We start from the raw sequence: 27,096 nt of genomic DNA on the forward strand, positions 1-27,096 counted from the left end.
CACAATGATATCTTTGGTCATAAAGATGTTTTCTCTTGAAATCCTCAGGATAGATTCTGAGGAGTGAGATTACTGCATCAGATGGTGCAAATATTTTGTACTAGTTAATCATGCTGCCAGATTATTTGTCCAAAGGACTGGCCCAATTTATGCTGCCACCCCCAATATTGGAGTGTACCAGTTTATTGCATGTTATTAAAAGACTTGTTTCCTATGTTTATTCAAAGTTATTGAACACCAAATGCTCCTGGTTTAGATGTTGATGGAAATACAAGGTATGGCCTCTGAAAGTTTTATTTTTCTAAGGGAGATGAAAATGTTATACATGACAAAATGCGCAATTTAAAATCTAGAGCTAATTAATATAGCTTATACAGATAGTGCAAAAGATCCTTGTGGAATGGAGTAGTCAGGGCGACCTAGGAGGAGATGACACTTGAGTTGAGTGAGCAGAGTAAGATTTGAGTGGTGTGCCTTTATGGATGAGGTAAAGAAGACTGGCTGGAGGGTCCTTTTATAGAGGTGCAGTTTTCATGGTCAATTCTTACATCCTTCACTGTTGGATAACAAGTTTTTTAGTTTAAAATAGTTTGTCCTGTCTCTCTGCCGCTGTCATAAAAATGTCCATTCAGTAGAATTTGGATGGGGGGATATATGTATATATACACACACATATCTATGTATATATGTTATGTAATTGTTTTTTTACATTATAACTTACTCTTGGTAAGCTTTTGAAACAGCTACGTAATATTATATCAAGTGGATATGCAGTAATTTACCTATCCCTCTATTGTCAGACGGTGTTTTTTGGTTCCATAATTCACTTATTCATATAAACCCTGGTGCTTCTAAAATAATTTTGGGCTGCTGTGATATTAAGTTGTATTCCTATATAACATCTTCATAAGGAGGCAAGGAACATTCGGCAGGGACTGGAAGGGGGGACTATTACAGTGAGAGGAGAGAGAGGGTGAAGTATACTATGAGTATGAGTTCTTTTGCCGGTGACAGAAACCCAGCTTGGAGTAACTTAGGCAAAAAGGGAAATTTATTGCCTTGTGTAACTAAACTGCTGGAAGGATGGCTGCCTGGCACAGTGCCAGGACCGAATCTCTGTCTCTCTGAGAGCTGGCTGCTTTTTCTTGCATCCGCTTACTCCAGTTCCAAGTGGTTGGGCCCATCATTGGCAGCCCTGCTGGGATCACATCTCCCCAGTTTATTACAGAAGAGGTAGGAGGACTCTCACACTCCCTGTCCTTGCTGTCTCCCTGTCAGGGTGGCCAGGGGGCTGAGGTGCTGAGAGGCCCGACTTGGGTCACATGCCCGTTCTTCTTTATCAGAAGTGTGTGTGTGAGTCCCATTATTGGCAGCCTCCGCTAGAGCCACGTTTTAGGCAGATGAGCAGTTAGCCAGAGACAGCACTGTTTGGTTTCGTGGCACTGAGCAGACCCAGACAGCTGTGTACTCTAAAGGCTTCCTTCAGGTGAGCATGCCTGTGACTCAGCTTCCTACCAGCTCATCAGGGCTACTCTTCTACATCTGCTCGCATGGATGTTTCTAACACGATGATTTGGCCATGGTTTCTTTCTTTTTGCACGTGTGTTGCACACAATGGTATCTCTGCTTAACTTCTGGTCATATTCTAAGAATCTGGCTGCGTCCATCTCATATGAATGTTTCACACCAGATCTTGAGGCACTGGCTTGTTCAGAATCTGGGGAAACACAGTGGGAGGTGTTTTAGCCTTATGGTGCTAGGGTGAATGCAGAGGTAGAGCAAAGCCCCCTGGCCTTGAATGTCTATCAGCTTGTTCTGTTAACCAGCCTCTTTAATTATCTAGAGCCTCCCACTCACCAGCTGCTACTGCTGTTGCTTTTGGATTGAAACAGACAAACAAAAAACTAGACCTTTTAGCGGCTCTGTTTCTGCCCTGGCAGGGGAAAGGAATCCATTCATGCAGTCAGCAATGTTGAGCACTTTGTGCAGTCCCTGCGCTAGGCATGGGGACAGTTCCACAGTAGAGATATGAATAGAGGACCACGGGAGCCCAGAGGAAGAAAGGGGCTTGCGGGATCAGAGAAGGCTCCTGGGGAAAGTAACTTTTGAACTGGTTCTGAAGTTTGAGCTAAAGGTTAATAGATAGGCAAGGAAGAGAAGGGTTTATACAGAGGGTGAAGGGGTATGAGTATGGTGTTTTTGGGGAAACAAAACAAGATTACCAAACTTGACATATTCTGGTTATTTGAAACTTTAAAAATTGTAATTTATTCCTTTCAGTGTTTCAGAAACATTTCCAGAGGTTTATAGAAATTCATAAAATTCAATGAGATTAAAAATAAAGATAAGGGCATTAGGGGAAAATAAGGGTTTGACTCGTACGATGGAACCAGAGGGAGTAAAGTAGAAACGCACACTGTGATACCCTGCACAGCACTCGAGAGGGACTTAAGATGCAGCCCGTAGCTCCTAGCAGCAAAAGTAAAAAGGGAAATTCAGTCACAAGGTCTCCAGTGTCTGTAAGATGAACACGTTAAGATAAAAGGACAGCTTTTGCTGGCACTCTGGCCTGAGGGAAGTATTGCCTCTGGTGAGTTTTAGAAAGAGTTCTCTGAGCAGTATACAGACCCTTCAACAATGCCCTATTCAGTGAAAGCAATCTTGCACGGGGCCAGATCAATGTCATCCAAGTCAGCCAGCTTGTAAGTATTAAGGTTTTCAGTCCCTGCGACTGTGTCTAGCTGTTTCCTATTATTCTTGTTTCTTGGACAAGAACTGCCAAATCGGTGGGAAATACTGCATCCCTGTTTATAGATGAGCCCTGACTCAAAGCCTTTGTAGGGGTCCTCTATCAAGGGGTTTTTGTAGCGTTCGCTGGATTCTTTCTGATGGTAAGCCGATCGGTTCTCTTTTGGATGTGATCAAACCATCCTTTGCTCATGCCAGAAACGTTTATTGCAGTCTCATTGTGCCTGCTCGTAAGCACTTTGGAGGGAGACAGTGCCCATCTGAAAACGCAGCTTGAATCAGAGACGCATGAGTTCGCCGTGTCTGATTGTGCATGAACGTGGAGAAGTTTGGCCCGAGAGGCAGTTCGTCATGTTTGTTTGTTTGAATTGCCTGTGATTGCAGCGATCTGGCGCCAGTGCACTCAGCACGGGTTGTAATTTGCAGTTTCTTCATTTGGTGATTCGAGGGACATCTCTTAAGTGCTTGCGATGGCGCAGGCGCCGTTGGGAGGCTCTGGTGAATACCAGCTTTGGTTTTTACTTTGGAAGGCTTGTTTACAATAAGAAAGGTCAAAAAGTGAGGGTCTCACAGATAGATCCCTTTATTGTATTACATGTCCTTGCCACCAGAGGGACGTCTATCCCTTCCAGGAAATCCAGGAGGCCTTTGCAAAAAGCCAACAGAAGAAACCAGTATTCCCAAATCGATGTCCTAAGTGATGTGTAAAGTGTCCTCGCTTCTGTGGTCTGTAACAGGAGTGCTGCCTAGAGTCCCCCAGCCTTGCCCTCACATCTCTGACTGTGATACGTTATTTGGCACCAGAGACTCTCCTTTTAGTGTGTGTGCGTGTGGTAAAAGGGGATAGAGGTGGATATTTTAGATTGGCTCGCTCTGGTTCAGGCATTCTGTATGCTACTTGGAGTAGATGGGGGAGAGGAGCAAGTCATAGTCTTTTTCTTCTCCGTTATAGGCAACGTATGTTAGACATTGGGTTAGCCGTGTTTCCCAGACCGTCTCATAATGCTCTTCTGTTACGAGACCTGTCATCCGCTACTCTGCTAAGTGTGCTTCAGGATGTGGGCGCTCTCTGTGGGGTTGCATTTGCTGGTAAAGCCCAGAAATCTAATTAAAGTTGTACCCATCACCCACCAGGCTAATCCTGTGTGCTTTGACAGGAGCAGGTTTAATTTCAGGGTAGTTCGGCTTGAACCCCCCAGTTCTCACATGTGCTTGTTGATAGATGACTCCAAATGAGGCAGTGACAGCGTTCAGAACATCTCTTGGTGAACTAGAATCAAAACATGGCATTTGGAGACAGTGTCTATGGCTGGGTGGTCAGGGCTGAGACTGCAGACCTGAGGTAGTGTGATTTTTACCAAGGGTCAGAGCTCCCCTTGCCTTCTGTTTTGTTTGAATCGGGTGTAAAGATTTTGAGTTGGTATCCTTTGTAGAACAATATGCGATTTAAATGACCTGTGTTGGAAGAGGTTCTGTCTTGGGCAAATTCCAGTTTTTCGTAAGAGAGGCTGAATGCAGTGACTTTGCAGTCAAACTGGATTTGAATTCTGGCTCCGTGACTTGCTAGCTGTTGGACTGTGAGCCAGTAACTTTGCCTCTCCAAACTGTGGTGTCCATTTCCTGTCAGAAAAAGGGAGATTAGTGGTAAGGATTGTATGAGATAGGGTAGAGCTCTTAGCATAATACCTGGCACATCGTAAGTGATCAATAAATAGTAGCTGTTTTGATGATGGTGATGATGCTGCCACCTTGGAAGATAGAAACTTTATAATTCCAGTCGGTATCTTTGGAATAGTGGAGAACAGTGCTGGGCTTGGGTTGGGATCCCAGCTTCAGCAGGTGCTTAACTCTAAGCCTCTAAGTCAGTTACTTAACCTCTCTCATGTTTTCTCCGCTAAAATGGGGTTGATTATATCTATTTCAGGATTGAGTAAATGAGTAATGAAATTTAATGCATGAGAAAATGCCTACTATGGTTCCTGGCACATGGAGGTAGATGCTCCGTTGATAAGATTCCTTCTTTTCTTTCCTCTTTCTCTGCTTTTAATTGTGTGGCAGGTGCTGGCTCAGGACTTTGAATGACAAACCACTGCCGGCTAGAATCTAATGGACACTGTTGACTAATAAATGTGGTCTGCCCTTTTACCAGTCAAGTCAACAGAGCTGTAAATTTCTTCCTTGATCAACACTCACCTCTCCTCTGAAGAAAGTGCTTGTCTGTTCCTTTCCAGCTGATTGATCCGTCCAGGAAGGGAGTCAGAGCCCTTTTAGAGTGAGACTCTGGAGCATCTCAGCGGCGCATGTGTGGGACCGCTGGGGAAGTTGCTTTAAAAGGCTCTTCCCACCAGTTTTCGTCTAGAATTGCTGTGGTCTCTCTCGGGCACAGACAGAAAGGCTCTCCCTTATCTCTGGTTCTTACTTTTTAATTTCAGTGCCAGGCTCTGTCCTGGGCACTGGGAGTACAGGACTGGATCAAATCAGACAGAGTCTCTGAAGGAATCTAGTAGAGAAATAGAATGGAAACGCAGACAAAGAGCTCATTAAAAGGTAGCATGATAAGTGCTGATAGAGGGATGGACCAAATGCTTTGGGAGCCAGAGAATGCAACTGTGCTAAGAGGGGGCGAGGGAAGGAAGGCTTCACAGAGGAGGTGGATTTGAGCTGAGATTTGAAGGATAAGTAGCTCTTTGCCCCTGGGACGGGTGGTGGAAATGCACTCATGGTAGAGGGAAGACTGTGCAAAGGCTTGGGGGCGTGAATGAGTCTGGCTCAGGGGGAAACAGTGAAGGGCTGGAGGAGAGAGAGGGCAGGTTTGCTCCGTTCCTTTGTTCAGGTGGGGTTTAGAGAGGTGCATTTCCTTGCCTGGTGTCCCACAGCTGTTAAGTGGCCCAGCTGGCCCTTGACCCCTGCCCAGTTGGAGCTTCAACTTCTTTGTCCATTCTTCCCCAACTTTCTGGTAAAAGCTCCGTTGAGGTCTGTGCTCAGAACTTCTGCAGTACCACACACGTTAGTTCTCAGTGGCAGGGGCTGTCTCACTCCAGTGGTTTCCATTTATTTTTTTTTACGCATATAAATTCTTTGTTCAAATGAATTCTTCTGGAGCGAAAACATATAAAAATGGCACTGCTCAGGGTGCAGTGAGGCAGGGCGCCTGGCAGCCTGCTCTGTCCCCACCACACCCCCCAGGAGCAGTGAGGCTCCACAGAATGTGTCTGGAACCACTACCTCAAACTAATTCTGGAAATTCTTACATCACTTAGTTCCTATACCTCATTAAGATTTTGGAGAAGTTTCCTTTGTATATTTAAAAGTAACCACCGAGCACTTGACAAGCTTTCTCCCAGTGAAAGCTGATAAGGTTGAAATTTGATAGATGAGAACCTTCTCATTCTCCATCTGGCCAGAGATAAAACCAACCAGCTGACTGGAGAAGGAGGTATGAGGACCTGGCTTTTCATTTCTAATGTGATTGTAAGATTATGGGGATATTTTATTTTTCAAATAATCCACTTTTTAAAAATCAGTCTGCTCTAAGAGAGCCCTGATATGCAAAGGCGTGCTCAGCTCAGTGTTGGTCCGGAGCGCACCTGCAAATCTTAAAGGAAAATTGCCCATTAGGGTAGAAATTGAGGCCTCAGGTGATGTCATCCTACAGAGCTTGCCGTGGCAGCGTGCGCTGTAACGCCTGCTGGTGGTCTGGTGTGGGAGAGGGAGTTTCGAACCTTTTCCCCTAGTCCCTTTGTTCAGAAGCAGATAAGACAGATGCACCCAAGGGAGCTTTGCAAGTTCTTTAGGATGGTGGCTTCTTGCATTAAAATCAAATACAAATTCCCATTCTTTTCCTCAAGTCGACTGGGACGATTTCTGGAGGACGGCCGAGGAGCACGCAGTTAGATGGTATGGATAGCCAGCCCCGCTTGAGCATTGCTGATCCTACGGCTTCTTGAGCTCAGGGTGAAAAACCACTAGTTTAGTAAAAAGAACACAAATAGACCTGGTTTTAAACCCTGATTTCACCTCCTTTTGCTTCGGTTAAGTTGCTTGAACATTTTGAACTTCAGTTTCCCGATTGATCAGAGCATCTGCTTCGTAGGGTTGTTGTGAGAAATGAATGAGGTGGTGGGTGTACAGGGCCCACTCTTCAGAATACTATAGAGGTTTGCAGAGGAAAAAGGGTGGGTAGTCGTTTGGGAGGACGATTGCTGAGGCTCAGAGCAATCAGGGAGGGCTTGGTGGAAGAGGTGACATGGGTTGGGCCTTACAAGACAAGCATGCTGTCTCCAGGCAGAACTGGGGGGAATTTTGTTCTTTTTTTCCAGATGGAGGGGACCGGGTGGATATAGGTGGAGAGCCTGGGGAGTGTGTTGATGAAGTGTTTGGGTGAGAAAAGGCCAAAAGGTAGGCTGGAGCCCCCTGGTGGGAGCCGGGATTGACTGCTTGTTGAGGTGTCTTCATTCTGCAGTTAACTTGGAGTCACTTCAGGCTTCCGGGCAGAGGTGTGTTGATCGAGGGTGTGCGTGTGATTTGGTAGGTGAGTCCAGCAGACCGGTTGGGAAGCTGTCTCGGTTGGCCAGATGGGAGCTGAGTTCTGAGGAAGGCAGGCGGTGGCAGGGGATGGGGGAGAGCAGGGGGCTGAGTGTGCGGGCGGGAGGAACACTTTCTCTCCCAGAGCTTCAGCTTCTGCCCTTCCCCCTTCTAACCACCCCCTCAGGTGGTTAATCAGAGTTCAGGATATTCCTCAGGTGGTCCTTGCTAATGGATGAGTGACTGCACCTTAAGGCAGGAACCCAAGTTCCACATTCTTTTGCTTCTTGCTGCAGACCTAGCCAGGCCTGGCCTTTGTTGGGCAGACAGCTCCCTTGAGCAGCATATACCTTCCCCCTTTAAAAAACGAAAATGACCTTCAGTTGTATCAGAAAGCCCCAGTTTGGGTATGAGATTTTCCCAGACTCGTCCTTTGATTCCCAGTCTGCGACCATTTCTTATGTTCAGCTCCTTCAGGAACTCTGAGAGTGGTAGGGGTGGTTGGCAGGGCAGGGTTTGGGCACGTGTGTCCATGCAAAAGCACCAAATCCTCACTCTTCATCCCTCGCGCTCAGTGTGGAGGATGTGCTGTACCTTCAGGCCTGGGTTACCTGTTGGATGGCAAGTGTGGGTGAGAGGGAGGGGGAAGAGCTGAACCTTGTGGCTGGCTGGAGGGTGGTGCTGTAGCCACACCAGGAAACCTGGGAGTAGAGGTCAGCCTGGAGGATATGCGTGGGGAGAGGGGAAGGTGATGGAATATTTCCTGTGTACCTGCTTCTGTGCTGGGTGTCCATCCTGCATTCTCTCTTTTAACCCTCCAACGACCCTAAGAGTCCGTAATATTATCCCCATTTACTGGAAAGGAAACACTCATAAAGATGTAAGTTATCTGTCTGTGGCCACACAGCTAGTTAGCAGTAAAGCCAGGATTCAACGCTGGTCTGCCGGCCTTCCCAGCCCAGGAATATTGAAGGAGGTTTGGGGAAGCCACCCCAGATTGTCAATTTTCAGTTCCGATTGTTTTGCTGAGGTGAGACATGCCGTCTCCATGCCTCCCCTAAACGTGCATTATAACTCCGCTGGGGCCAAGCACATGAGCCTGTCGGCTGTGTTTGTGTTGCCATGGCAGCTGCTCCTCCTCAAGGCCACCTCTGCCACATTTCCCCCCTCCCTGCCATGGTCCTTGTACTCCAAGCCTTCGCTGACTGCTCTTCAGATGAGGTCTGAGATCCTTGGTCCGCCCCATTCGTTAGCACGAGGGCGCAGTTTCTGGCTGGATATTCCATTGGTCCTGAGGCCTTGAGAAACTGTGACATTAGCTAGGGGTATTGGATTTATTGACCGGTGGAAGCCTGCGTCACAGAGTAGTTTTGTACTTTTTTGGGTCTTAACAATAGTAGAGTTGGGTGGAAAGAACATGGAATTTGGGGTCAAACTCACTCGGGTTTGAATTGCAGCACTAGAACTGACTGTTATAAAGCTTTGCGAAAATCTCTCAACCTCTGTGAGCCTTAGTTTCCTTTCTCTAAACACAAGACTAATAATACTTGCCATGTAGGCAGTCATTAGGGTTAGAGATGTTTTATGTAAAAATGCCATGTTTGGTTCAGAGCTCTTGCTCCCTAAATGGTAGTTTCTATTACTAATGCTTATAATAAGAGAAATGGTTTATACTCTTTGCTTCCTGACTTTCTTTGAGACTCTGATTTATGCCGAGGGCCCTCTACCCCCCAAAATATACACATGCACAAATTTGCACAGGCTCCCAGGGGCCCATTCAGTGGTCCTCAGGTTAAGAATCCCTAATCTTGAGGAATGGTGAAACTACTTGTCCTTTGTGGGGTCCTGGAATAGGTCATTTCATGTTGTCAACTCTGTTAGGTTGGGGGACATGTGGAAGCAATGTGGCACACCATCAGTAGCCTTTATCACTTAAACCGTGTAGTAAGTTTTAACCTAGGTAGCTGAATGAAAGAAAGTGTTATAAGCAAAGGGAATAAATTATTGTTGAATACAGACATACCCGCTAGAACTTGAACCAGACATCACAATATGGGTTTGATAGATGTTTGTATAAAGGAAGGAACTGAATCTGGGAAATGATGTAAGTGGACCTGTAATTATTGTGGACATGAACAGTGGACACTCTTTACTTAGCATAAGACATAAACATTTTAAAATTAAAAAGTAGGCATGATTGTTCTAGGATGGTAGGCAAATTTATTGTGAATTTAAAGATATACCAAATGGCTTAACACAAGATTTTGTGGTCTGTATTCTCACCAATTTTCAGGGCGGGGTTTCTAAAAGCAAGTGTCATATGACCATTAAGTAGATTGGGATCATTACAAAAGAAATCCAAACCCATGTCATAGTGTGGAAGTGAACTGAGAGGCTTGGGATCAGAGAGACCTGGAATTCGGCAGGTGCCGTCCCTTACTGACTGATCTTGGGCAGAGTACTTTACTTGTGTGAGCCTGTTTCCTCATTCATAAAATGGGAGCAGTTCCATCCACCTCATCCATCCATCTGTTCATCCATCCATCCAGCAGATATTTATTGAGTGCCGTTCTGGTTATCCATTGCTACATAACAAATTACCTCAAAACTTGGCGTCTTAAAACAATACTCATTTTTTTATATCTCATGATTTCTGTGGGTCAAGGATTTGGGCAGGGCTCAGCTGGGTGGTTTTCTGCTCTACTTGGTCCAGGGCACTCATGTCATTCAGCTGGTGGATGGGCTGGTCTGGAGGGTCTGTGACTGTTCACTCACGTCTGGTGCCGTTTTGGGGGTGTCTGGAAAGCTAAGCACAGCTGGGATATGTCTACTGGAGCACCTGTGTGTGGCCTCTCCCGCATGGCAGCGTTAGAGTATCCGCATTTCTTAGATGGTGACTCAGGGCTCCCAGAGAGAGTGTTCCAAGAGATAAGAGTTGGAAGGTGCAAGTTTCCTAAAGCCTGGGCTCAGAAACTGGCACGGTGTCACTTCTGCTACATTTTGTTCATCACAGTAGTCATTGTACTGCCCAGATTGAATAGGAGGGGACACAGACTCCACACCCCTTGGTGGTGAGAAGGTCAAAGAATTTATGGCTCTATTTTGCCACGAGTGCCTACTGTGTGCCAGGTACCATGCTAGGTGCTGGAGATGCAGCGGTAAACAAAATACACAGCAATCCCTGCCCTTATGGGACTTGACCTTCTGATGGGGGAGACTATAAGCAAAATACACACATCAATTAGACACTCTATCAGAAGATGCTATGAGGAAGAATGGTGAGGGGAAGGAACATGGAGAGTGAGGTTGTGGGGGCCTAGTGGTGGTGATTTTAGGTGGGATGGTCAGGGCAGACTGGACTGAGAAGGTGACATTTGAGCACAGACTTGGTGGAAGTGAGGGAGCGCCTTGAGGAACTTTCCAAGTAGACAGCAACAAGCATAAAGGTCTTGAGCTGGGAGTATACATGGTGTGAAGGAAGACAAGAAAGCCAGGGTTGCCAGAGCAGAACAGGGTGAGGGGAGAGCAGGGGTAGAAGAGGTCAGTGAGGTAGTGGGGGTCCAGGTGGCCTTGAGCCATCGTGGGTTGTGAAACTCACGTGGTTAACGTGAAAGTGCCCAGCACAGTGCCTGGAACAGGAAACTTTTGACACACAGTAGCTTTTATTACCACTAGAACCAGATGTGGGAGCTCCTGCTCCTCTGCACTGGTGCTTGTGCTCCTGATTAGTGCCTCTGCACTGGTGCGTGTGCTCCTGATTAGTGCCTCTGCACTGGTGCGTGTGCTCCTGATTAGTGCCTCTGCAATGGTGCATGTGCTCCCGATTAGTAACAGCTTGCAAAACACAATCAGGAAGGCAAGAAGATAATGAAAGGTGTGAAGGGTGAATCCTCGTGATCTATCTCTTCTCTAATCACGTTACTAAGACAGATGGACTTTTCCTGGTGGCTTTTCTCATGTCAGGGACGATGAGTTTGTGTGTGCACCCTGTGGTGATCCTTGAGATATCAGCTTTTCATTAGGACCGTCCTTGAAAATATTTTCGTGAATGGTCAAAGGCAATTTGCACAAGGGGAAATCCAAACAGTAGTCAAATATATGGAAACATGAGCCGTCAAAGAAATGCAAATTGAAACTCTTGTGAAGAACCATTTCTTACCAATTAAATTAACAAATATTTAACACAGTATCAGTGCTGGTGAGGATATGGTGAAACAAAAAGCTTAGACTTTGGTAGTGGCATTTTAGCCACTGTCTTTTTGAAAGAAAGTTTGTCAGTTTGTAGAAAGAATCCTCAAAACATGCCTATTGACCCCTTGGCCTAGTAGTTTCACCCTTGGGGATTTAGCCTAAGAAAACAAGTCAGAAGTTAGAAAAAATCCTGTTTTATGCACAGAGCTCTTCTTTGCTGTAGTATCTGTAAGAGCTAATGGTTGGAGAGAGTGGGGGAAGCAGGTGAGTTATGGTATACTCATTAAAATGGGTAAATAGAAAGGTTCTGTGGTCTCCTCCACTGAGCATCGCCTACTGACCGCATCTTGCTTTTCCCTTGGACTAGGAGGCTGGGGAAGCCCAGGGTAAGCTCACGCAGAGCAGCTCTGTAGGCCTTTCTCATCGCTGTACTTTTTTCTTTTTACAACTATTTTCTTGACTTTATACTCTTAAACTTTTTGATTTTTAATTGTTCTTTTTGTGTCATTATTTTATTGGTGTATTCTCTTTGTAGGTCATGGGTAATGGAATAAAGTAAAATGGGAAAAACTCTAAAGTTAAAATTGTATGAAAATTATGCCTGCAGATGGACAAAGACTGGAAGGAACGTCTACAACTTGAAAATGGTGTGATTTGTTGGCATGACTATATTGTGGGAGAATATTTTCTTTCTTTAACTTTAGAATTCTGTTAATGTTGCTTTAGTATTATTTGTATAATAAAAAAAATCTTGTTTCCTCTAGAATTGAATGTCTATTTACTGACATTTACAATTCATGATATGTTCTTGGGCCAGCTGTTTTGGATTAAAGGTTTAGGGCAATCTTATCATCATCTGTTTGCTCAAGGAAAAAATTAACATTTAATTTTTAAAGTAGTTTCTTTGTTTCTTTTAAAAAATGTTACTTTGTAAATATTTACCCCCCTTATGAATATAGTCTGTACTTAGTATAAAATATTTTAAATTGAGGAAAAAAACATAGTAAAAAAAATCATGGTCGCATGTTTGAGCATTTCTTTCAGATTTTTAATCAGTGCTTTTTTTTTAACTGCTTATGATGGAAAACTTCAAATTCACACAAAAGGAGAGACAACAGTACAATGAACCTCCATGTACTTGTCACTCAGCTTCAGCAATCAAACTCAGAGCCAGCCTTGCTTCCTCTGTATCCTCCCCCCGGCTCCCTCTCTTTCAACACTGAAGTATTTTGAGCAACTCCCAGACATATTATTTCATCACTTTTTCCATGTGTTTTTAAAGAAAATACCATTTTCACTTTAAAAAGATTAATAATCTCGGGGGCTGGCCCCGTGGCCGAGTGGTTAAGTTCGCGCGCTCTGCTGCAGGCGGCCCAGTGTTTCATTGGTTCGAATCCTGGGCGCGGACATGGCACTGCTCATCAAACCACGCTGAGGCAGCGTCCCACATGTCACAACTAGAAGGACCCACAACGAAGACTACACAACTATGTACTGGGGGGCTTTGGGGAGAAAAAGGAAAAAAAAATAAAATCTTTAAAAAAAAAAAAATCTAAAAGATTAATAATCTCTTAATATTACCAAATAGCCAATTAATGTTGAGATTTCCTTGATTGTCTCATTTGAAAAGTTTTTTTAAGGTTTGTTCAAACCATGATCCAGACAAGGTACACACATTGCAGGCATTGATATGTCTCTTTTTAAAAACTTTTTATTCTGAAATAATTTTATACATGGAGGAAAGATGCAAAAATAATGCAGAGATTTCCCATACAGCCTTTACCCAGCTTCCTCTATTGTTATCATCTTACAAACCGTAGTACACTTGTCAGCGCCAGGAAATTAACACTGATAATACTATTATCTACAGACTGTATTTGAATTTTGCCAGTTTTCCCGTTGATGCCCCCTTTCTGGTCCAGGATCCAATCCAGCATCCACATTGCCTTTGACTCTCATGTTTCTTTAGTCTCGTCTAATCAGGGCACTTGCTCAGGCTTTGTCCTTCATGACCTTGACTCCTTTGAAGAATACTGCTCAGTTATTTTGTAAATGTCCCTCAGTTTGGGCTTGTCTGATGTTTCTCTCATGATTAGATTGAAGTTGAATATTTTTGGCAAGAATAGCACAGACGTGATGTGCTCTTCTCAGTGTGTCGTATCTGGATGTGTGTAACGTCAAACTGTCTTATTACTGGTGAGGTTAGTGTTGGTCACTTGGTTAAGGTGGGAGGAGTCTCCTGGGTTTTTCTACAGTAAAGTTACAATTTTTTCCATTTGTGGTTAAGTATTTTGTGGGGAGATACTTTGAGACTATGTAAATATCTTGTTTTTCATTATATTTTCAGGGATCTTAGTATCCACTGATGATTCTTAACTGTAACAGGTATTTCTGTTGTGTTTGCCTAATGGTGATTTTTCTATTGCCATGATTCCTTCTATACTTATTAGTTGTAATTCTACTGTAAAGAAGAGCTGTCACTTCTCCTGCATGTATATTTAGTTATTTGTTTATATCCGTATGGAGTCATGGATATTTGTTTTAGTCTATAGGTTGTAAGCCATTACTATCGTGATTTATTTTATTGCTCAGACTGTCCCAGATTTGGCCATTGGGAGCTCCTTCAGATTGATTCCTGTGCCTTTTCAACGTGCCCCCTCATTTTTTGAGCACTTCCTTACTTGCTAGGATCAAAGTTGTCCTGGATGCATCTTGTATTTTCGCCACCCCAGCCCTGGAATCAACCATTTCTCTGAGGATCCTTGATTTCTTTTATTGGAGAATGGTATTTAGAAACCAAGATCCAAATGACAGGTGTCCTCATTGTTCCTGGGGTGTCATCACTTCTAGGCCATGTCAGTGGACAGAGCTTGGAAATATATGTATCCATAATGACACATGCATCACACATCTCTATTTATTTCTGTGTCCAGCTCTGTGTGTGAGAGAGTGTATGTGTATACAGTATACATATTAAGAAAGTTAGGGAAGACTAGAATGAAGTCTCTGGACTCACTATGAATTCATGAGTTCACACCAACATTCCCTAACTTTCCTAATTATTATTTAGTCTACAGGTTCTCCCTCCCTTTTTTACCTTGTAATTTATTTGTTGAAAAAGTTGGGTCCTTTGTCCTTTACAGTTTTTCACGTTCTGAATCTTACAGATTATATTTCTGTAATGTCATTTAACTTGTTCTCTGCTGACTGCCGACTCTATTTGTAATAAATTGGTAGTTAGATAAGATACATGGTCAAATTCAGGTTTAATTTTTTGGCAAGATTACATTGTAGGTGGTCATTTGTACTTCCCATAGGAGGTCCATAATATTTGATAGCCCCTGTTTTTGTGATATTACTAGCCGTTGAAAATGGGATGGTTTAATCTCATCATTCCCTCTTCTTTTTTTTTTTAATTTTTTTTTTTTAAGGTGTGACTGTTTGGTGAGGATGATTGGCCCTGAACTAACATCTGTTGCCAATCTTCCCGTTTTTCTTCCCTCCCTGAAGCCCCAGTGCACAGTTGTATATTCTAGTTGTATGTCCTGCTAGTTCTTCTGGGTGGGACGCTGCCTCAGCATGGCTTGATGAGCAGTGTGTAGGTCTGTGCCCAGGATCTGAACTAGCAAACCCTGGGCCGCTAAAGCAGCATGTGTGAACTTAACTGCTACGCCACCTGGCCAGCCCCTTCTTCTTCATATATAGCTGAATACCTCTATAAAACAATTCTTATTTTTCATCATCTATTTAGTTACCCTGGGGTGGAGTTCATACAGGAAAGACAAAATAAGAATTTACTAGAATTCCCCAAAGGTGACTCTATTAGTTTCCTGTTGCTGCTGTAAAAGTTACCACGAACTTGGTGGCTTAACAACACAAATTTATTTTATAGTTTTGGAAGTCAGGAGTCTGAAATGGATCCTACTGGGCCAAAATCTAGGTGTCAGCAGGGCTGCATTCCTTCTAAAGGCTTTAGGGGAAAATCCATTTCCTTGCCTTTTCCAGCTTCTAGAGGCTACCTGCGTTTCTAGACCTGTGGCCCCCTCCCATCTGCAAAGCAAGCAATAGCTCGTGGAGTCCTTTTTGTGCTTCCCTCTTCCACTTTTAAGGATCTTTGTGATTATATTGGACCTACCTGGTTAATCTCTGTATTTTGAAGTCAGCGGATTGGTACCTTACATTCCATCGGCAACCTCTGTTCCCCTTTGCCATGTGATTTAGCACATTCACCGATTCTGGGGACTAGGATGTGAACATCTCTGGGGGACATTATTCTGCCTATCACAATGGCCAAAGGTTTTTTAAAAAAAATCATTATGAACTCAGATTTTTAACATTTTTTATGTATTTTGATTCGTTATTGTCCTTGATGTTCTAACTGTCCTGTCTTTGGATAGTGGAAAAGCTGCTTCAAGTCGATTCCTGAGTTCTTTGGACATGCACAGAAAGCTTCCTTCCTTTCTGACACAAGTTGTCTGGGCTCATAATGTACATTCCTTCCCCAGGTCTGGAATCGTCCATTCCTGTAAGGCAAACTGCAGTGTGCATCAGATTCACCTGGAGGGCTTGTTAACACACAGATTGATGGCCCTACCTGCCTTCTGAGTTTCTGATTTAATAGGTCTGGGGTGGGGCCCAGTCATGTGCTTTTGCAGTTCCTAGGTGATGCTGATGATGCTGTTCTGGGGACTACACTTTGAGAAACACTGCTCTAAAGAACCCTGGATGTTTTGGCTAGGAAATGGTATTTAGAGACTACAGTCTGGACTCTAGGGAGGACGTTGATTCTAGGCTTTTTCAGTAAAAGGAAGGAAATAACAGAAAATGTCAGTTCAGATTGATACTTCCAATTCACATTTAGAATTACGTATTTTAACTTCTTTTATATTTGTTTTCTCTTAGGCTTAAAGTCTTGGTTCTTATGATATTAATAATTATTTAATAAATATACGTATACACACACGGTTTAGAATAACAATCCAAATACTATTTCTTAGACCATGATTACTAAAAACAGTTTAAGATTTTGTGCATCAGTCACTTTGTCCTTGTAGAAAGATCCCACTGGGATGTACAAATTACTCTGCTTTTAAATTATTGAAATAATTCCTCTCTGGTTAACCAGTCAACTCAATATACAGATTCATTTTTTTTGTGTGTCTGCTTTCAATTTATGAGATATTATTTTATTTTTAAAATAATTATCTAAACATTTAAATGGCTTCAACATCATATCTGTAAAATTAGTTCTGTTCTCTCCTTCTACACTGTTCTTTTTCCTTATAGGCAACCATTTCGTTTATTTTATGGTTAAATAAATGACAGTATGCTATACATACTCTTTTTCTCCTGGGCACCCCCCCCCCCACCTCCCTCCCCGCACCTGAGCAATGCAATTGTCCTTTGGTATCCGTGGGGGATTGGTTCCAGGACTCCCTGTGGATACTAGAATCCACTGATGCTCAAGTCCCTTATACATGTTAAATGGCTGGTACAGTGAACACAGTTGGCCCTCCGCATCTGCAAAATGTGGATCCACGGTTGGTTGGATCCATGCATGAGAAACCCAGGGACACGGAGGGGCTGACTGTATATTCTGAAGATTACTACTTTATGGCAATATGTTTGTGGAGTCCTCATTCCTTTTCCTTTAAAGCTTCAGAGTGCTCCATTGTGAGAGTGTACCATAATTTCTTCCTCTCTTGGTGGACGTTTGGGTTTCTAGCCTTTTGCTATTATGAGTCGTGCTTCAATATTACAAATAGTATCTATTTTGAGGTAGTTATAATCACACCATTTACTCTTTGTTTTCTGTTTTTTACGTTAACATCATAACATGAGCATTTTCCATGTTATTGCAAATATCATTATTTAATATAATGTCATTTTTTTCTGATTGTGAAAGTCATACAAACTTATTTAGAGATTTTTAGAAACTCAGAAAAATAAAAACATAGTTGAAAATCACCCGTAATCCCGCTCCTTAGGCATGCTAGCTTATATGTTAGGTTACTATTTTGATGGGTTCCCTCAAAGCCTTAACAATATTTTGTGTAATCATTTAGAAAACAATCAGCATCATATTTCGTAGTGTCCTTGTTTCTTTTTACTCATAATTGTGTTTTTTTATACTATACTCTTTTTATAATTAATTCTCTCTTGTTGGATATTTAGTTTCTTTCTGGTTTTTCAGTATTGTAAATAATATTGTGATAAACATCCGTGCAGAAAGCTTTCCCCAAATTTTAGAATATTCTTGAAGTTGGGTTTCATGAGACTTTAAATGAGAAGGATGTACACATTTGGTAAATGCATCTATTAGGTTGTTCTCTTACAGCAGTAAGGTAAACAGGTGAGGGGTTGTCCCCTTGAAATTTTTGTCAAGTAAGTTCCATTTATCCTCTTTCTTCTGGCAGGACCTTAGAAATGAAGTGGAGAAATTACGCAACGAAGTGAATGAGAGGGAGAAAGCACTGGAGAATCGTGACGAGAGTCTTCTGAGTGCAAGTAGTCGCAACTTGCCCCGTCGGGACCCCGCGATGAGGCGAGCTGCAGAAAGTGCCGGCCGCACGGACTTGTTTCAGGTCCCGTCACTCTTTTGTCTTCTGTATTTAAATCTTTTGACTTGGCGTAGGTTTTTTTTTTTTTTAACTCTTTTGCAGGAACGTTTATTTAACAATAAGGCTGGCAAAAATGCTTATAGTCTTCATTCTTTATGTCATTTGGACCTCAGCCACCAGGAAGGGAAGTCTGGAGAAACAGAAGCTCATAGAAGGGAAGGAACTTACTTTGGGTCATGTGACCAGTAAACGGCAGAGATGGTTCAGGCCGAGGCCTGTTTTGCTCAGGGCCCAGCCGGCCTCACTGAGGAACTTTGCTAGGATACCTGCTGCTCCTTGTTCATGCCATGCCCTTTCACTCCTCTCTGCTTTTCCTCTAACTGTTCCCTTTCGTCTCGGAATAGCCTTCTAGTCTGATCGTGTAGTGGGTTTTGGATTCAGCTCAGACTTACAGTAACCATGATGGATTCAACATGAGGGTGTTTAACTCTGCTTCCTCCTGAAGCCTTGTTAAGATGAGGGTGAAGGGGTGAGAAGGTGTAAACCCAAACCCACAGGACTAGGAGGACGGAGGTGGTGCCACAGCAGGGTGCTGTTTGGATGGTAAGTGGATGGGCACGTGGTAACTATGTAGGATCCGCTTTCTCCACTCTGCTACTTGCCTTTGGGACGAAAAGCCAACAGGAAGCAAGCTGATTTATCCTACAGAATCCAGAAAGGTCCAGCAGTGGAGGGACCTGTTGTCTCTTAAACAGGAGATTTGGCTGGAATGCTGGGCAGTTGACCTTGTTCTCTTCACTAGCAGGAGATGGGAGTTTACTCTCTAATGACCTTAAACCAGAGAAGCCCCGGCCTGGGGGTCACCAGCTGCAACTGAAAGCAGGAGTGGGTCTCGTGAATGAAAACGAAGAGGGAGAGTGGAAGGGTGCATGCCCAGCTGTGAGTCCTCGGAGGGGAGACAAGACTGACAGATGCTGACAGTTGGGGTCCTCCCACAAAACAGCCACGTCCCCACCTGTTCAGCTCAGAGTGAGGCCACCGTTGGTAGGCCCTTTCCACACTCAGAGCTTCTGAGCACCTTTACTCTTAAAAGAGGTGGAAGGCCTGAGTTCCTCCAACAGGGAAAAAATGTCTAAGAAGAAAGACAACGGCCAAGACAGACAGAATAGATCTACACAGAGGAACTAGAAACAGGGAAGATGAGAAGAAAACTAGGCAGCTTTTCAAAGAACTCACCACCACGCCATCTTTAGGTAAGAAATAAGGTCAGGCTCTGATAAAGTATTTTGGAAAAGAAGAATGACCTATTAGAAATTGAAAGAATGATTACAGATATAAAAAGTTTAATAGAAGAGTGAGAAGATGGAAGATAAATTGAGTACGTCTTGCAGACAATAGAATTAAATGAACAAACAAAAAGATGGGAAAATGGGAGGGAAAAGATAAGAAAATTAGAGGCTTGATTCAGGACCTCCAATATATGACTAACAGGGGTTCCAGAAAGATAGAGCAGGCAAAGCAGAGGGAAGGAAAATTTCAAAGTAATAGAAAATTTTCCAGAATGGAAGAACAGATATCGCTACATTGCAACAGCCTGCTCTGTGTCTAGCAAACTGAATGAAGAAAGACCCATACCCCAAGGCATGTTGTGAAATTTCAAAACACAGGGATAAAGAGAGGATCTGAGAGGCTTCCAGAGAGAGGAAAATATAGGTCACATACAAAGGACCCAGACTCAAAATGACATCAGAATTCTCAGCAACATTTAAAGCCAGAAGACAGGAGAGCAGTGCTTTCCGATTTTTGAGGAAAGTGGTTTCCACTCCAGCATTCTGTACCCAGCCACCGTGTCAGCAAGAGTGAGGGCGGGTAAAGGCGTTTTCAGACGTTCGGTGTCTAAAATCATCTGCCTCCTGTGTACTCTTTGCAGGAAACGCTGGGAGGATGATTCCATACAAATGGGGAAATAACCAAAAGAGAGAGAGGGCTGGGATCCACAAAGTAGGGAGTAGTCTGGGACGTGCAGGGAAGTCTAGGCTAAGTCCAGGCTAAGGCCGGGCCACCTCTCTAGGAGCCCAGATTCGGGCCGTTGAGGGAGGGTTAACGTGGGATTTCTCCAACAAACTGAAATGGAACCCGTCATTTACCTCATGCGTCTGACTTCATCTCGAGGAATTTTCCAGTTATTTTGGAGAGTTTGGAGAGAAATTTACATTAAGTACATAATTTAGTTTTATGAACTAAGTAAACAAATAGAACAAAGCAGTTGTTACTAATTCCAAGAAAAGCAAAGAATTGAACATAAAAGGAAGTGGAATCGTGGAATACTAGAGCCATGAACAGTATTTGGGTGGCCATAAAAATGTAAATGCAGAATAGTCATTTAACTAAAATTGTGATGTAAGTGTCAGGAAAAATGTCGGGGCCCAGATGATGTAAGAGAGAAATCCTTAAACTTCTCTGATAGGAGCCAGTAGATTAAATCTAACCTTAATGGGGCCGGCCTGCGGCCGAGTGGTTAAGTTAGTGTGCTCTGCTTCGGCGGCCCAGGGTTTCACTGGTTTGGATCCTGGGCGCAGACATGGCACTGCTCATCAAGCCATGCTGAGGTGGCGTCCCACATGCCACAACTAGAAGGACCGAAAACTAGAACATACAACTATATACTGGGGGGCTTTGGGGAGAAGAAGAAGAAAAGAAAAATCTAACCTTGAGAAATCAAGAAATGTAAGAGTAGGAATACAGATAGAAGTATGGAAGTAAATAGCAGAAGAAATAGCTAATGAGTTGAAAGTTGTTTTTTTCTGGGAGTGGGACTCAGAGGTGAGAAGGAGAGAGGTCGGGCCTGTAGTTTTCCATGTTAGCCTTACAGTACTATTTGATGGTTAAACAATGTGTGTATAATTGGACTTTTAAAAAATAAAAATGAAAAGTATAATTCAAGTGCAAGTGTTTATGGCAATTCTAGAAATTCCATGTTGGTTATTTGATCCCTAGTTCTTCCTGTTACAGTTGAGTGGATTTTTACCAAGAATTGCCTCTGCTTCTTTCTTGTTTGTGTTCACGTAATTTCCTGTGAAAGTTTGACGTGATGAATTAATTCTGGTAGGTGCTTAGGAATAAGATGTGGTTCTCGCCCTTCAATTCCGACAGAGAGTGGACAGAATCCTAGTTCAAGAGTTATCAGGTTTTTTAATAGTTAGGAATAGATTCCATGTTTGAACTTGGCCAAAAACCAGCCCTGTGTGTTGTTGGATGTCACATCTTCTGAAGGGGTCAGTGAGGGGACAGTATTGTGCATCATCATGACCGAGCCTTTCCTATATGACCAGAGGCAAGAGCAATATTTGCAGTCTCGCCTTTTTCTTCCTGGTATGGACGGTTCAAGTTTTGTTAAATTTGTAGTCTTTCAAGAGACACTAGACTTTGTTGGATTACAATCCAGAACCCCGCTAATCACCACAGTAACCCCATAGGATAGGAAACAGATCTAGCAATCACACCTTGGCCAAAGGGGACCCAGGATTGGAACCCGGTCCCATGGGGCCGGAGCCTGGGCTTTGTCCTCCGTACCCTCCGGGAGACCGTCACGGTGGTGAGATGGAAGGCTTGTAACGGCTGGCACCATCCTTGCCTAAGCCGTGTCGGCGTGCTGCTCTTCTGCTGGTGTAATAACACAAATGGAGCTGCGTGACAGTTTTGTAATTGCCTAATATTTTGGGAGGCTAGAAATTATTTAGAGCACATGAGTGTTGTGGAGAAAAAAGAAAATATCTCCCATAAAGAGTTTGGGACAATCTCTTAATATCAGTGTCTTGATGAAAACTTCCTTGTGATTTGTTTGGTTTCCTTAGAAATTCAATGAGAAAGACTTGGAAGCGACACAGCAGAAGGGTTACTTAATGACTGCGGAGGATCTTGAGTTCATGAGTGAAGAATTGGTAACGGAAAAGTGCTCTTCTCGGCAGTCACCAGGCAGCAAAATCATCTTCTCTGAGGTGAGCTTCCCTGAAATTGGACGTTCAGATGCGAATTCATATTCTCCTCTGATACATGTTCGATAACTCCTTTGATCTCGAGATCCTCCAGTGCCTGCTTACTGGTGGCGGAGCTTACAGCAGGTAGGAGGAGGGGTTCTTGGTCTGCATTTGTGTTTGCATTTGAAACTGAGAAATCACAGCTCCTTAAAAGATGAGCTTCATATTTGCTCTCCCAGAGTTCACCTCTCCAGAACTCTGTAATCTCAAGTGTTAAGAAAGTTTTTCTGTTCAAATGCAAACAAAAAAATGGCACAGCAGGCCCTTCCTGATCTGTCCCCAAGTATCTCCCATCCTCATTTTCTTTCGTTCCCCGTCATCTCTAACAACAGCTAACTTGTTGCAGGTTCCTGAAAATGCTATGTTTGTATCTCTCTGTGCCTTTGCACATGCCGTTCCATCTGCCTGGAATGCCTTTTTCCTCCTTGTTTACCCAGTGACTCCTGAACATCCCTGAAGGTGCTACTCTAGTGTCACCTTCTCTGTGGCACTTTCCCTGACCCTGCTCAGTGGTGATGTCTCCTGTTCTCTCTGATGCACAGCACTTTGCACCCCCATCCATCAAAGCGCTTACTCCTTGTGTTGACACTGTAGGCTCCACCTTTCTGCTTCCCCTCACTCGAGCTCCTGTGCACCATGGGCAGTCACCTTGGGTAGGAACTGGCATTCATGTCTGAATCCCAGCGCCTAGCCCAGTACCTGCTAATCTGTTGAGTGAATAAATGATTGTATTGGATTGTGGAAGATGCATGTAGATTGTTTTGACCCCCCAGCTCGCATATATTGCAACTAGGCAGCCACATATGGGAAAGGAAAGTTCACTGTAGTCCAAGTTGTTTTTTTCTTAAACCTGGCTTTAATTAAGTTCATACATTCAGAAGACAGAGAACTCTTACACAAATTAGTTCTCTGATGAATGGCTCTGATCATGACTTGTGGTTTTGTGAAGGGTGATTCTCAAAATAATTTACAACTGGTGCAACACGGGCACGGTCATCAGAACAGACTCCGGGGCTAGAGCTGGAGTGGGGTCCTGGAGGCCAGCTCTTGTGCCAGGCACCAACCCTGTAGTTATTGGATCTTGGAGGAGTGTAGACGTATTTCCGTGTTATAGCGACCAGTGCCTGCCATTGCATATCAGCCCCGGCTGAGAGGGCATCATTGCCTGAATGCTGGGAGCTCGCTCTTGACTCTGACCATTGTGGTTTTGCGTTTTGCTGCTGCTTTTGAATCAGAGTGTCTGCATGGACAGTGGAGCCCTTGGGCGGGGCTAGAAGTCTGGAGGCCTGGATTTCTCTCCTGGCTCTGTTGCTTCACTTGAGTGACCTTGGGCAAGTCCACTAACAAAATCTCAGAGGGCTAATATTTTATAAGTCTAACTTGCGTATAGTTGCTTGACTTTGACCAAATTTTGTGGGGTGTTAGGATGCACACTAAGCTGTAATAAGGCACAGCCTGTTTTGAAACCAGTAGTGGCCTATCAGGTGTTTTAGATGGACACATCTTCATGAACTTGAATACACTTTGTTAAACTGTATTTTTTTATTCATGTTTTAGTCATGTAAAAAGTGTCTAAATGTTGAACAGAATGTTTATGAATTTATTAAACGGGCTGAGTATTTTAAAATTTAATCTCACCGGTTTGCTCATCTGCACCACTTCCTTTTTAGTTTTTTTGCACTGGGCAACGTCTGTACTTCATAGAGCCCCAAATATAAAATTATTTCATTTTTAGTTATGTTTAGATCCTGGAGATGTGTAAATTACTTTGCACAGTATCCAAGTATTTTAGCAAAGGTTTTGATTCTGCTCTGCAAGACTAGTTGAAAATTGTGGGTAAAGAATTATAAATTAGCATTTAGCAATTGTAACTTTCTAGGTGTCAGTTTAAAGAAATCCCAACTGTTGCAGCCTACAGTTTTCCCCTCTTGAGACCCCTTGAGAAAGGTATACTTTTCAGATTGTAGTTCAAATGTGGATTTCTTCTGCTATGCCCCTGGCCATTTTGTGTTGATGTAGGGTTTATCCTTTGCCCATTCCTACAAAGGACCTGAGGCTATGATGATGTCTCCATTGACTGGCCAGTCTGTTTTCCTTCTCCTCATTGTGTGATCCTGAGAATTAATGCTGGATGATCAGGGAATTGAAGAACAGAGAGTAAAACACACTGACCATATTTAACTTGCTGCAGCTAGAGATTTATAGCTTGGCTGTTGACATGGTTGGGACATTGCTGCTGAATTTCTCGAGTATTGAAATAAATGTCTTTGTTGCAGAGTTGTGACATAGCTACTGAAATAGACACCATTTATCTACCAGGCCACTAAATTGCTGTGATTACCAAGGAGTGAGCGATTAAGCTTTCTCCTTACGTATCTGCTGCCTCTTGAGATTGTGGCTTGCACATTACATGTGTTTCCTTCAAGTCATTAAGGAAACTATGGTAGAGTAGAAAAGGCCCCAGCTTTGGTGTTGAAATGTCAGTTCTGCTACTTCTTACCTCTGTGACCTTGGGCAAGTCACTTAATCTCTCTGAAACTCAACTTCCTGATCTGTAAAATGAGGAATTACATGCCTTCCCTCCTGAGAGGATTAGAAATAATGTAAGTGTATTAGTTAAGGTTCTTTTTTTTTTTATTGCGGTAACATTGGTTTATAACATTATATAAATTTCAGGTGTACATCATTACATTGTGATTTCCGTGTAAATTGCATCATGTTCACCACCTAAAGACTAGTTACAATCCATCACCACACGCATGTGCCTCCCCTTTGACCCTCCTCCTTCCCCCCTTCCCTTCTGGTAACCACCAATCTGATCTCTGTCTCTATGTGATTGTTTGTTATTGTTTTTACCTTCTATTTATGAGTGAGATCATATGGTATTTGACTTTCTTTAAGGTTCTTTTGGTTGCAAGCTATAGAATCCAACACTGAGTAGTTTGAGCAAAGCAACAACAATGAAAGGGAATATTTATTGGGAACATAGCGGAGTCTCAGAGATGCCAAGGGAGAGCTGAGTAGCTGTGCCTTGGGGCTGGTGAAACCGTGGCAGTGCCATGGACAGCAGAAGTTGTAGACTCTAGCACTCTCTCTCATATCCAACAGCTCCTAGACTTCTGGTGTCTCAGTTTAAATCTCTGAATTCCAGGAGAATCGTACTGGCTTAGTGTGGCCCCAGATGCTGGCTCACAGAGGAGGGAGGGGTCTTCCAGGGACTGGCCAGGTCTCAGATGAGGCAGGGGAATGGTGGTGAGCTGGGTGGTCCTTCCAAGGTTGTGGAGAGCATACTGCAGCGTTGGACACGCAGTAGAAGTGTGGCGGTCATAAGTCTTCCCTGGGATGAGCGGGCTCCTGTCTGGGATGTTTCTTGTTGGAGGGGCAGGGTGGAGGGTGGCGGGGGTGGTTGCTCCTGCTGAACTGGTGCTTCTCCTTACTGCTCTCTGGGCAGCCTGGCCTTCTGCCTTTGTGCTGAGGAGACCCACTGGTTTGTCAGCTCTGCTGAGGGAGCCAAATGACTTCACTCTAATGGGGCATGATTCAACGCAGGGGAATAGGTGATTGATGAAATGGGACCCAAATGGCTCCGAAGAGTTCATTTATTTAACATGGGTGAGCAATTTGCTTCTAGGAAGACGTTGACTCACTCTGACTTCCATTATGCAAAATATCCACAGGAATCTCTGCTCTTAAGATTCATATCCGTCCCTATGTTCCCTCTTACTTATTTAATCATTAGCTCAGCAAGTATTTGTGGTGGCATTTGATCTGTGCCAGGCACTGTGCTTGGCTCAGGATGCTGCTGCCCACAAGGAGCCCTCAGACCCACGGACAGGTGGTTAGGATGCTAGCTCTCGGGTGCAGGGGGCCTGTGATGCTGCGGGGCTGGAAGAGGGCATTTCTTTCAGTCAGCGAAGGCTTCCAGGTGAGAGTTTGGCCTGAGCAGATCCTATGAGGTGCTCTGGAGTGTGTCAGTGGAGAGGGGTGACCGAGGGAAAGTGGTGTCCAAAGAGGAGGGAGGATTTCTCCCTGGAGCTCAGGGTGGGGTTTCCCCATTCCCCAGAGATGGAAGGAAAGGGCAGTTGTGGTCAGCTGGCAGGTGGAGAGTCGGGGTTGAGGAGAACAGTGACCTGCATAACCTGGTGAAGCTTTGGAATAGCTGCCGGAAAGAAGAAGAGAGGGGAACTGAGCCGGGCATCCAGGCCCTGACATCGCATGGGTCATCTTCTAGGGCTTAAAGCCTGGCCCAGAGTGAGCCAGTTAAGGTACAGGGTCCCCAGGTCCAGACTTGTTTCACTGGGCTCATTCATTCCACACCTGGTGTCTACTCCACCAGAAGTCTATGTTTATCTTTTTCCTAGCCCTTCTTAGTTGGCTTTGAAGTTGCTTACCAAAGCATAACTTGTGACTGCCACTTATTAGCCAAATGGACTCAAACAAGTTACCTCTCCTCTCAGAGAATCAGTTTCTTCATCTGACAAATGGGAAGATTAATGGACCTCCCTGGGTTGTTGTAGGTAGAGATGATCTATGTCAAGTACCTAGCACAGCACTGGAGCACAGGAATAATAGTTACGGCTGACATTTATCAAGTGTTTACTCCATGCTGACACTTGAGCTCATTGGGTTGGTGTGGGGATTAAATGAGAAAATGCTTGGGAAGCACTTAGCACAGTGGCTGACATACTGAGGACTTGCTAGCCTCTTTGTCTTGATATCCTGTTGAATTCTCCCCTAGTCTCTTCCCTGGGGCCCTCTGTCCATAGAGGTGGGAGCTGGGAGAGTCCCATGTAACACTGGTGTGTACAGGTGGGAGCTGAGAGAACCACATGTAACACTGTTCCTATGCACAAAAGGCATCTGGGAGCTCTTTGTGACAGTGACATGTGGCATGGTTTACAAAAGGGCCTGATGTTTCTAGCAGTCTGGGTGGCTATCTTATCATAACCAAACAGGTGGTTTCATGTTTAAAACCCTTAATTGGTTGATGGTGCCTTTGCCTAGTTTTGTTCAGGGTTAGAAGCCTAGCATCATTC

General features: G+C 43.9%; 1 protein-coding gene across 3 annotated transcripts in view; it reads left to right on the top strand.

Moving 5' to 3' along the window:
• The window catches only part of CDK5RAP2 (CDK5 regulatory subunit associated protein 2), a 172,942-nt gene that overhangs the window by 56,865 nt on the left and 88,981 nt on the right, over positions 1–27,096 (top strand). For all 3 annotated transcript variants that reach the window (XM_014830376.3, XM_014830375.3, XM_044778939.2), the window contains 2 exons: positions 17,880–18,047; positions 21,878–22,021. In XM_014830376.3, coding sequence (XP_014685862.3) covers positions 17,880–18,047; positions 21,878–22,021 — 312 coding nt within the window. The remainder of the gene's footprint in view (positions 1–17,879; positions 18,048–21,877; positions 22,022–27,096) is intronic.

Source organism: Equus asinus, chromosome 10 (genome assembly GCF_041296235.1).
Source record: "Equus asinus isolate D_3611 breed Donkey chromosome 10, EquAss-T2T_v2, whole genome shotgun sequence".
In the NCBI taxonomy this organism is placed as follows: Eukaryota; Metazoa; Chordata; class Mammalia; order Perissodactyla; family Equidae; genus Equus; species Equus asinus.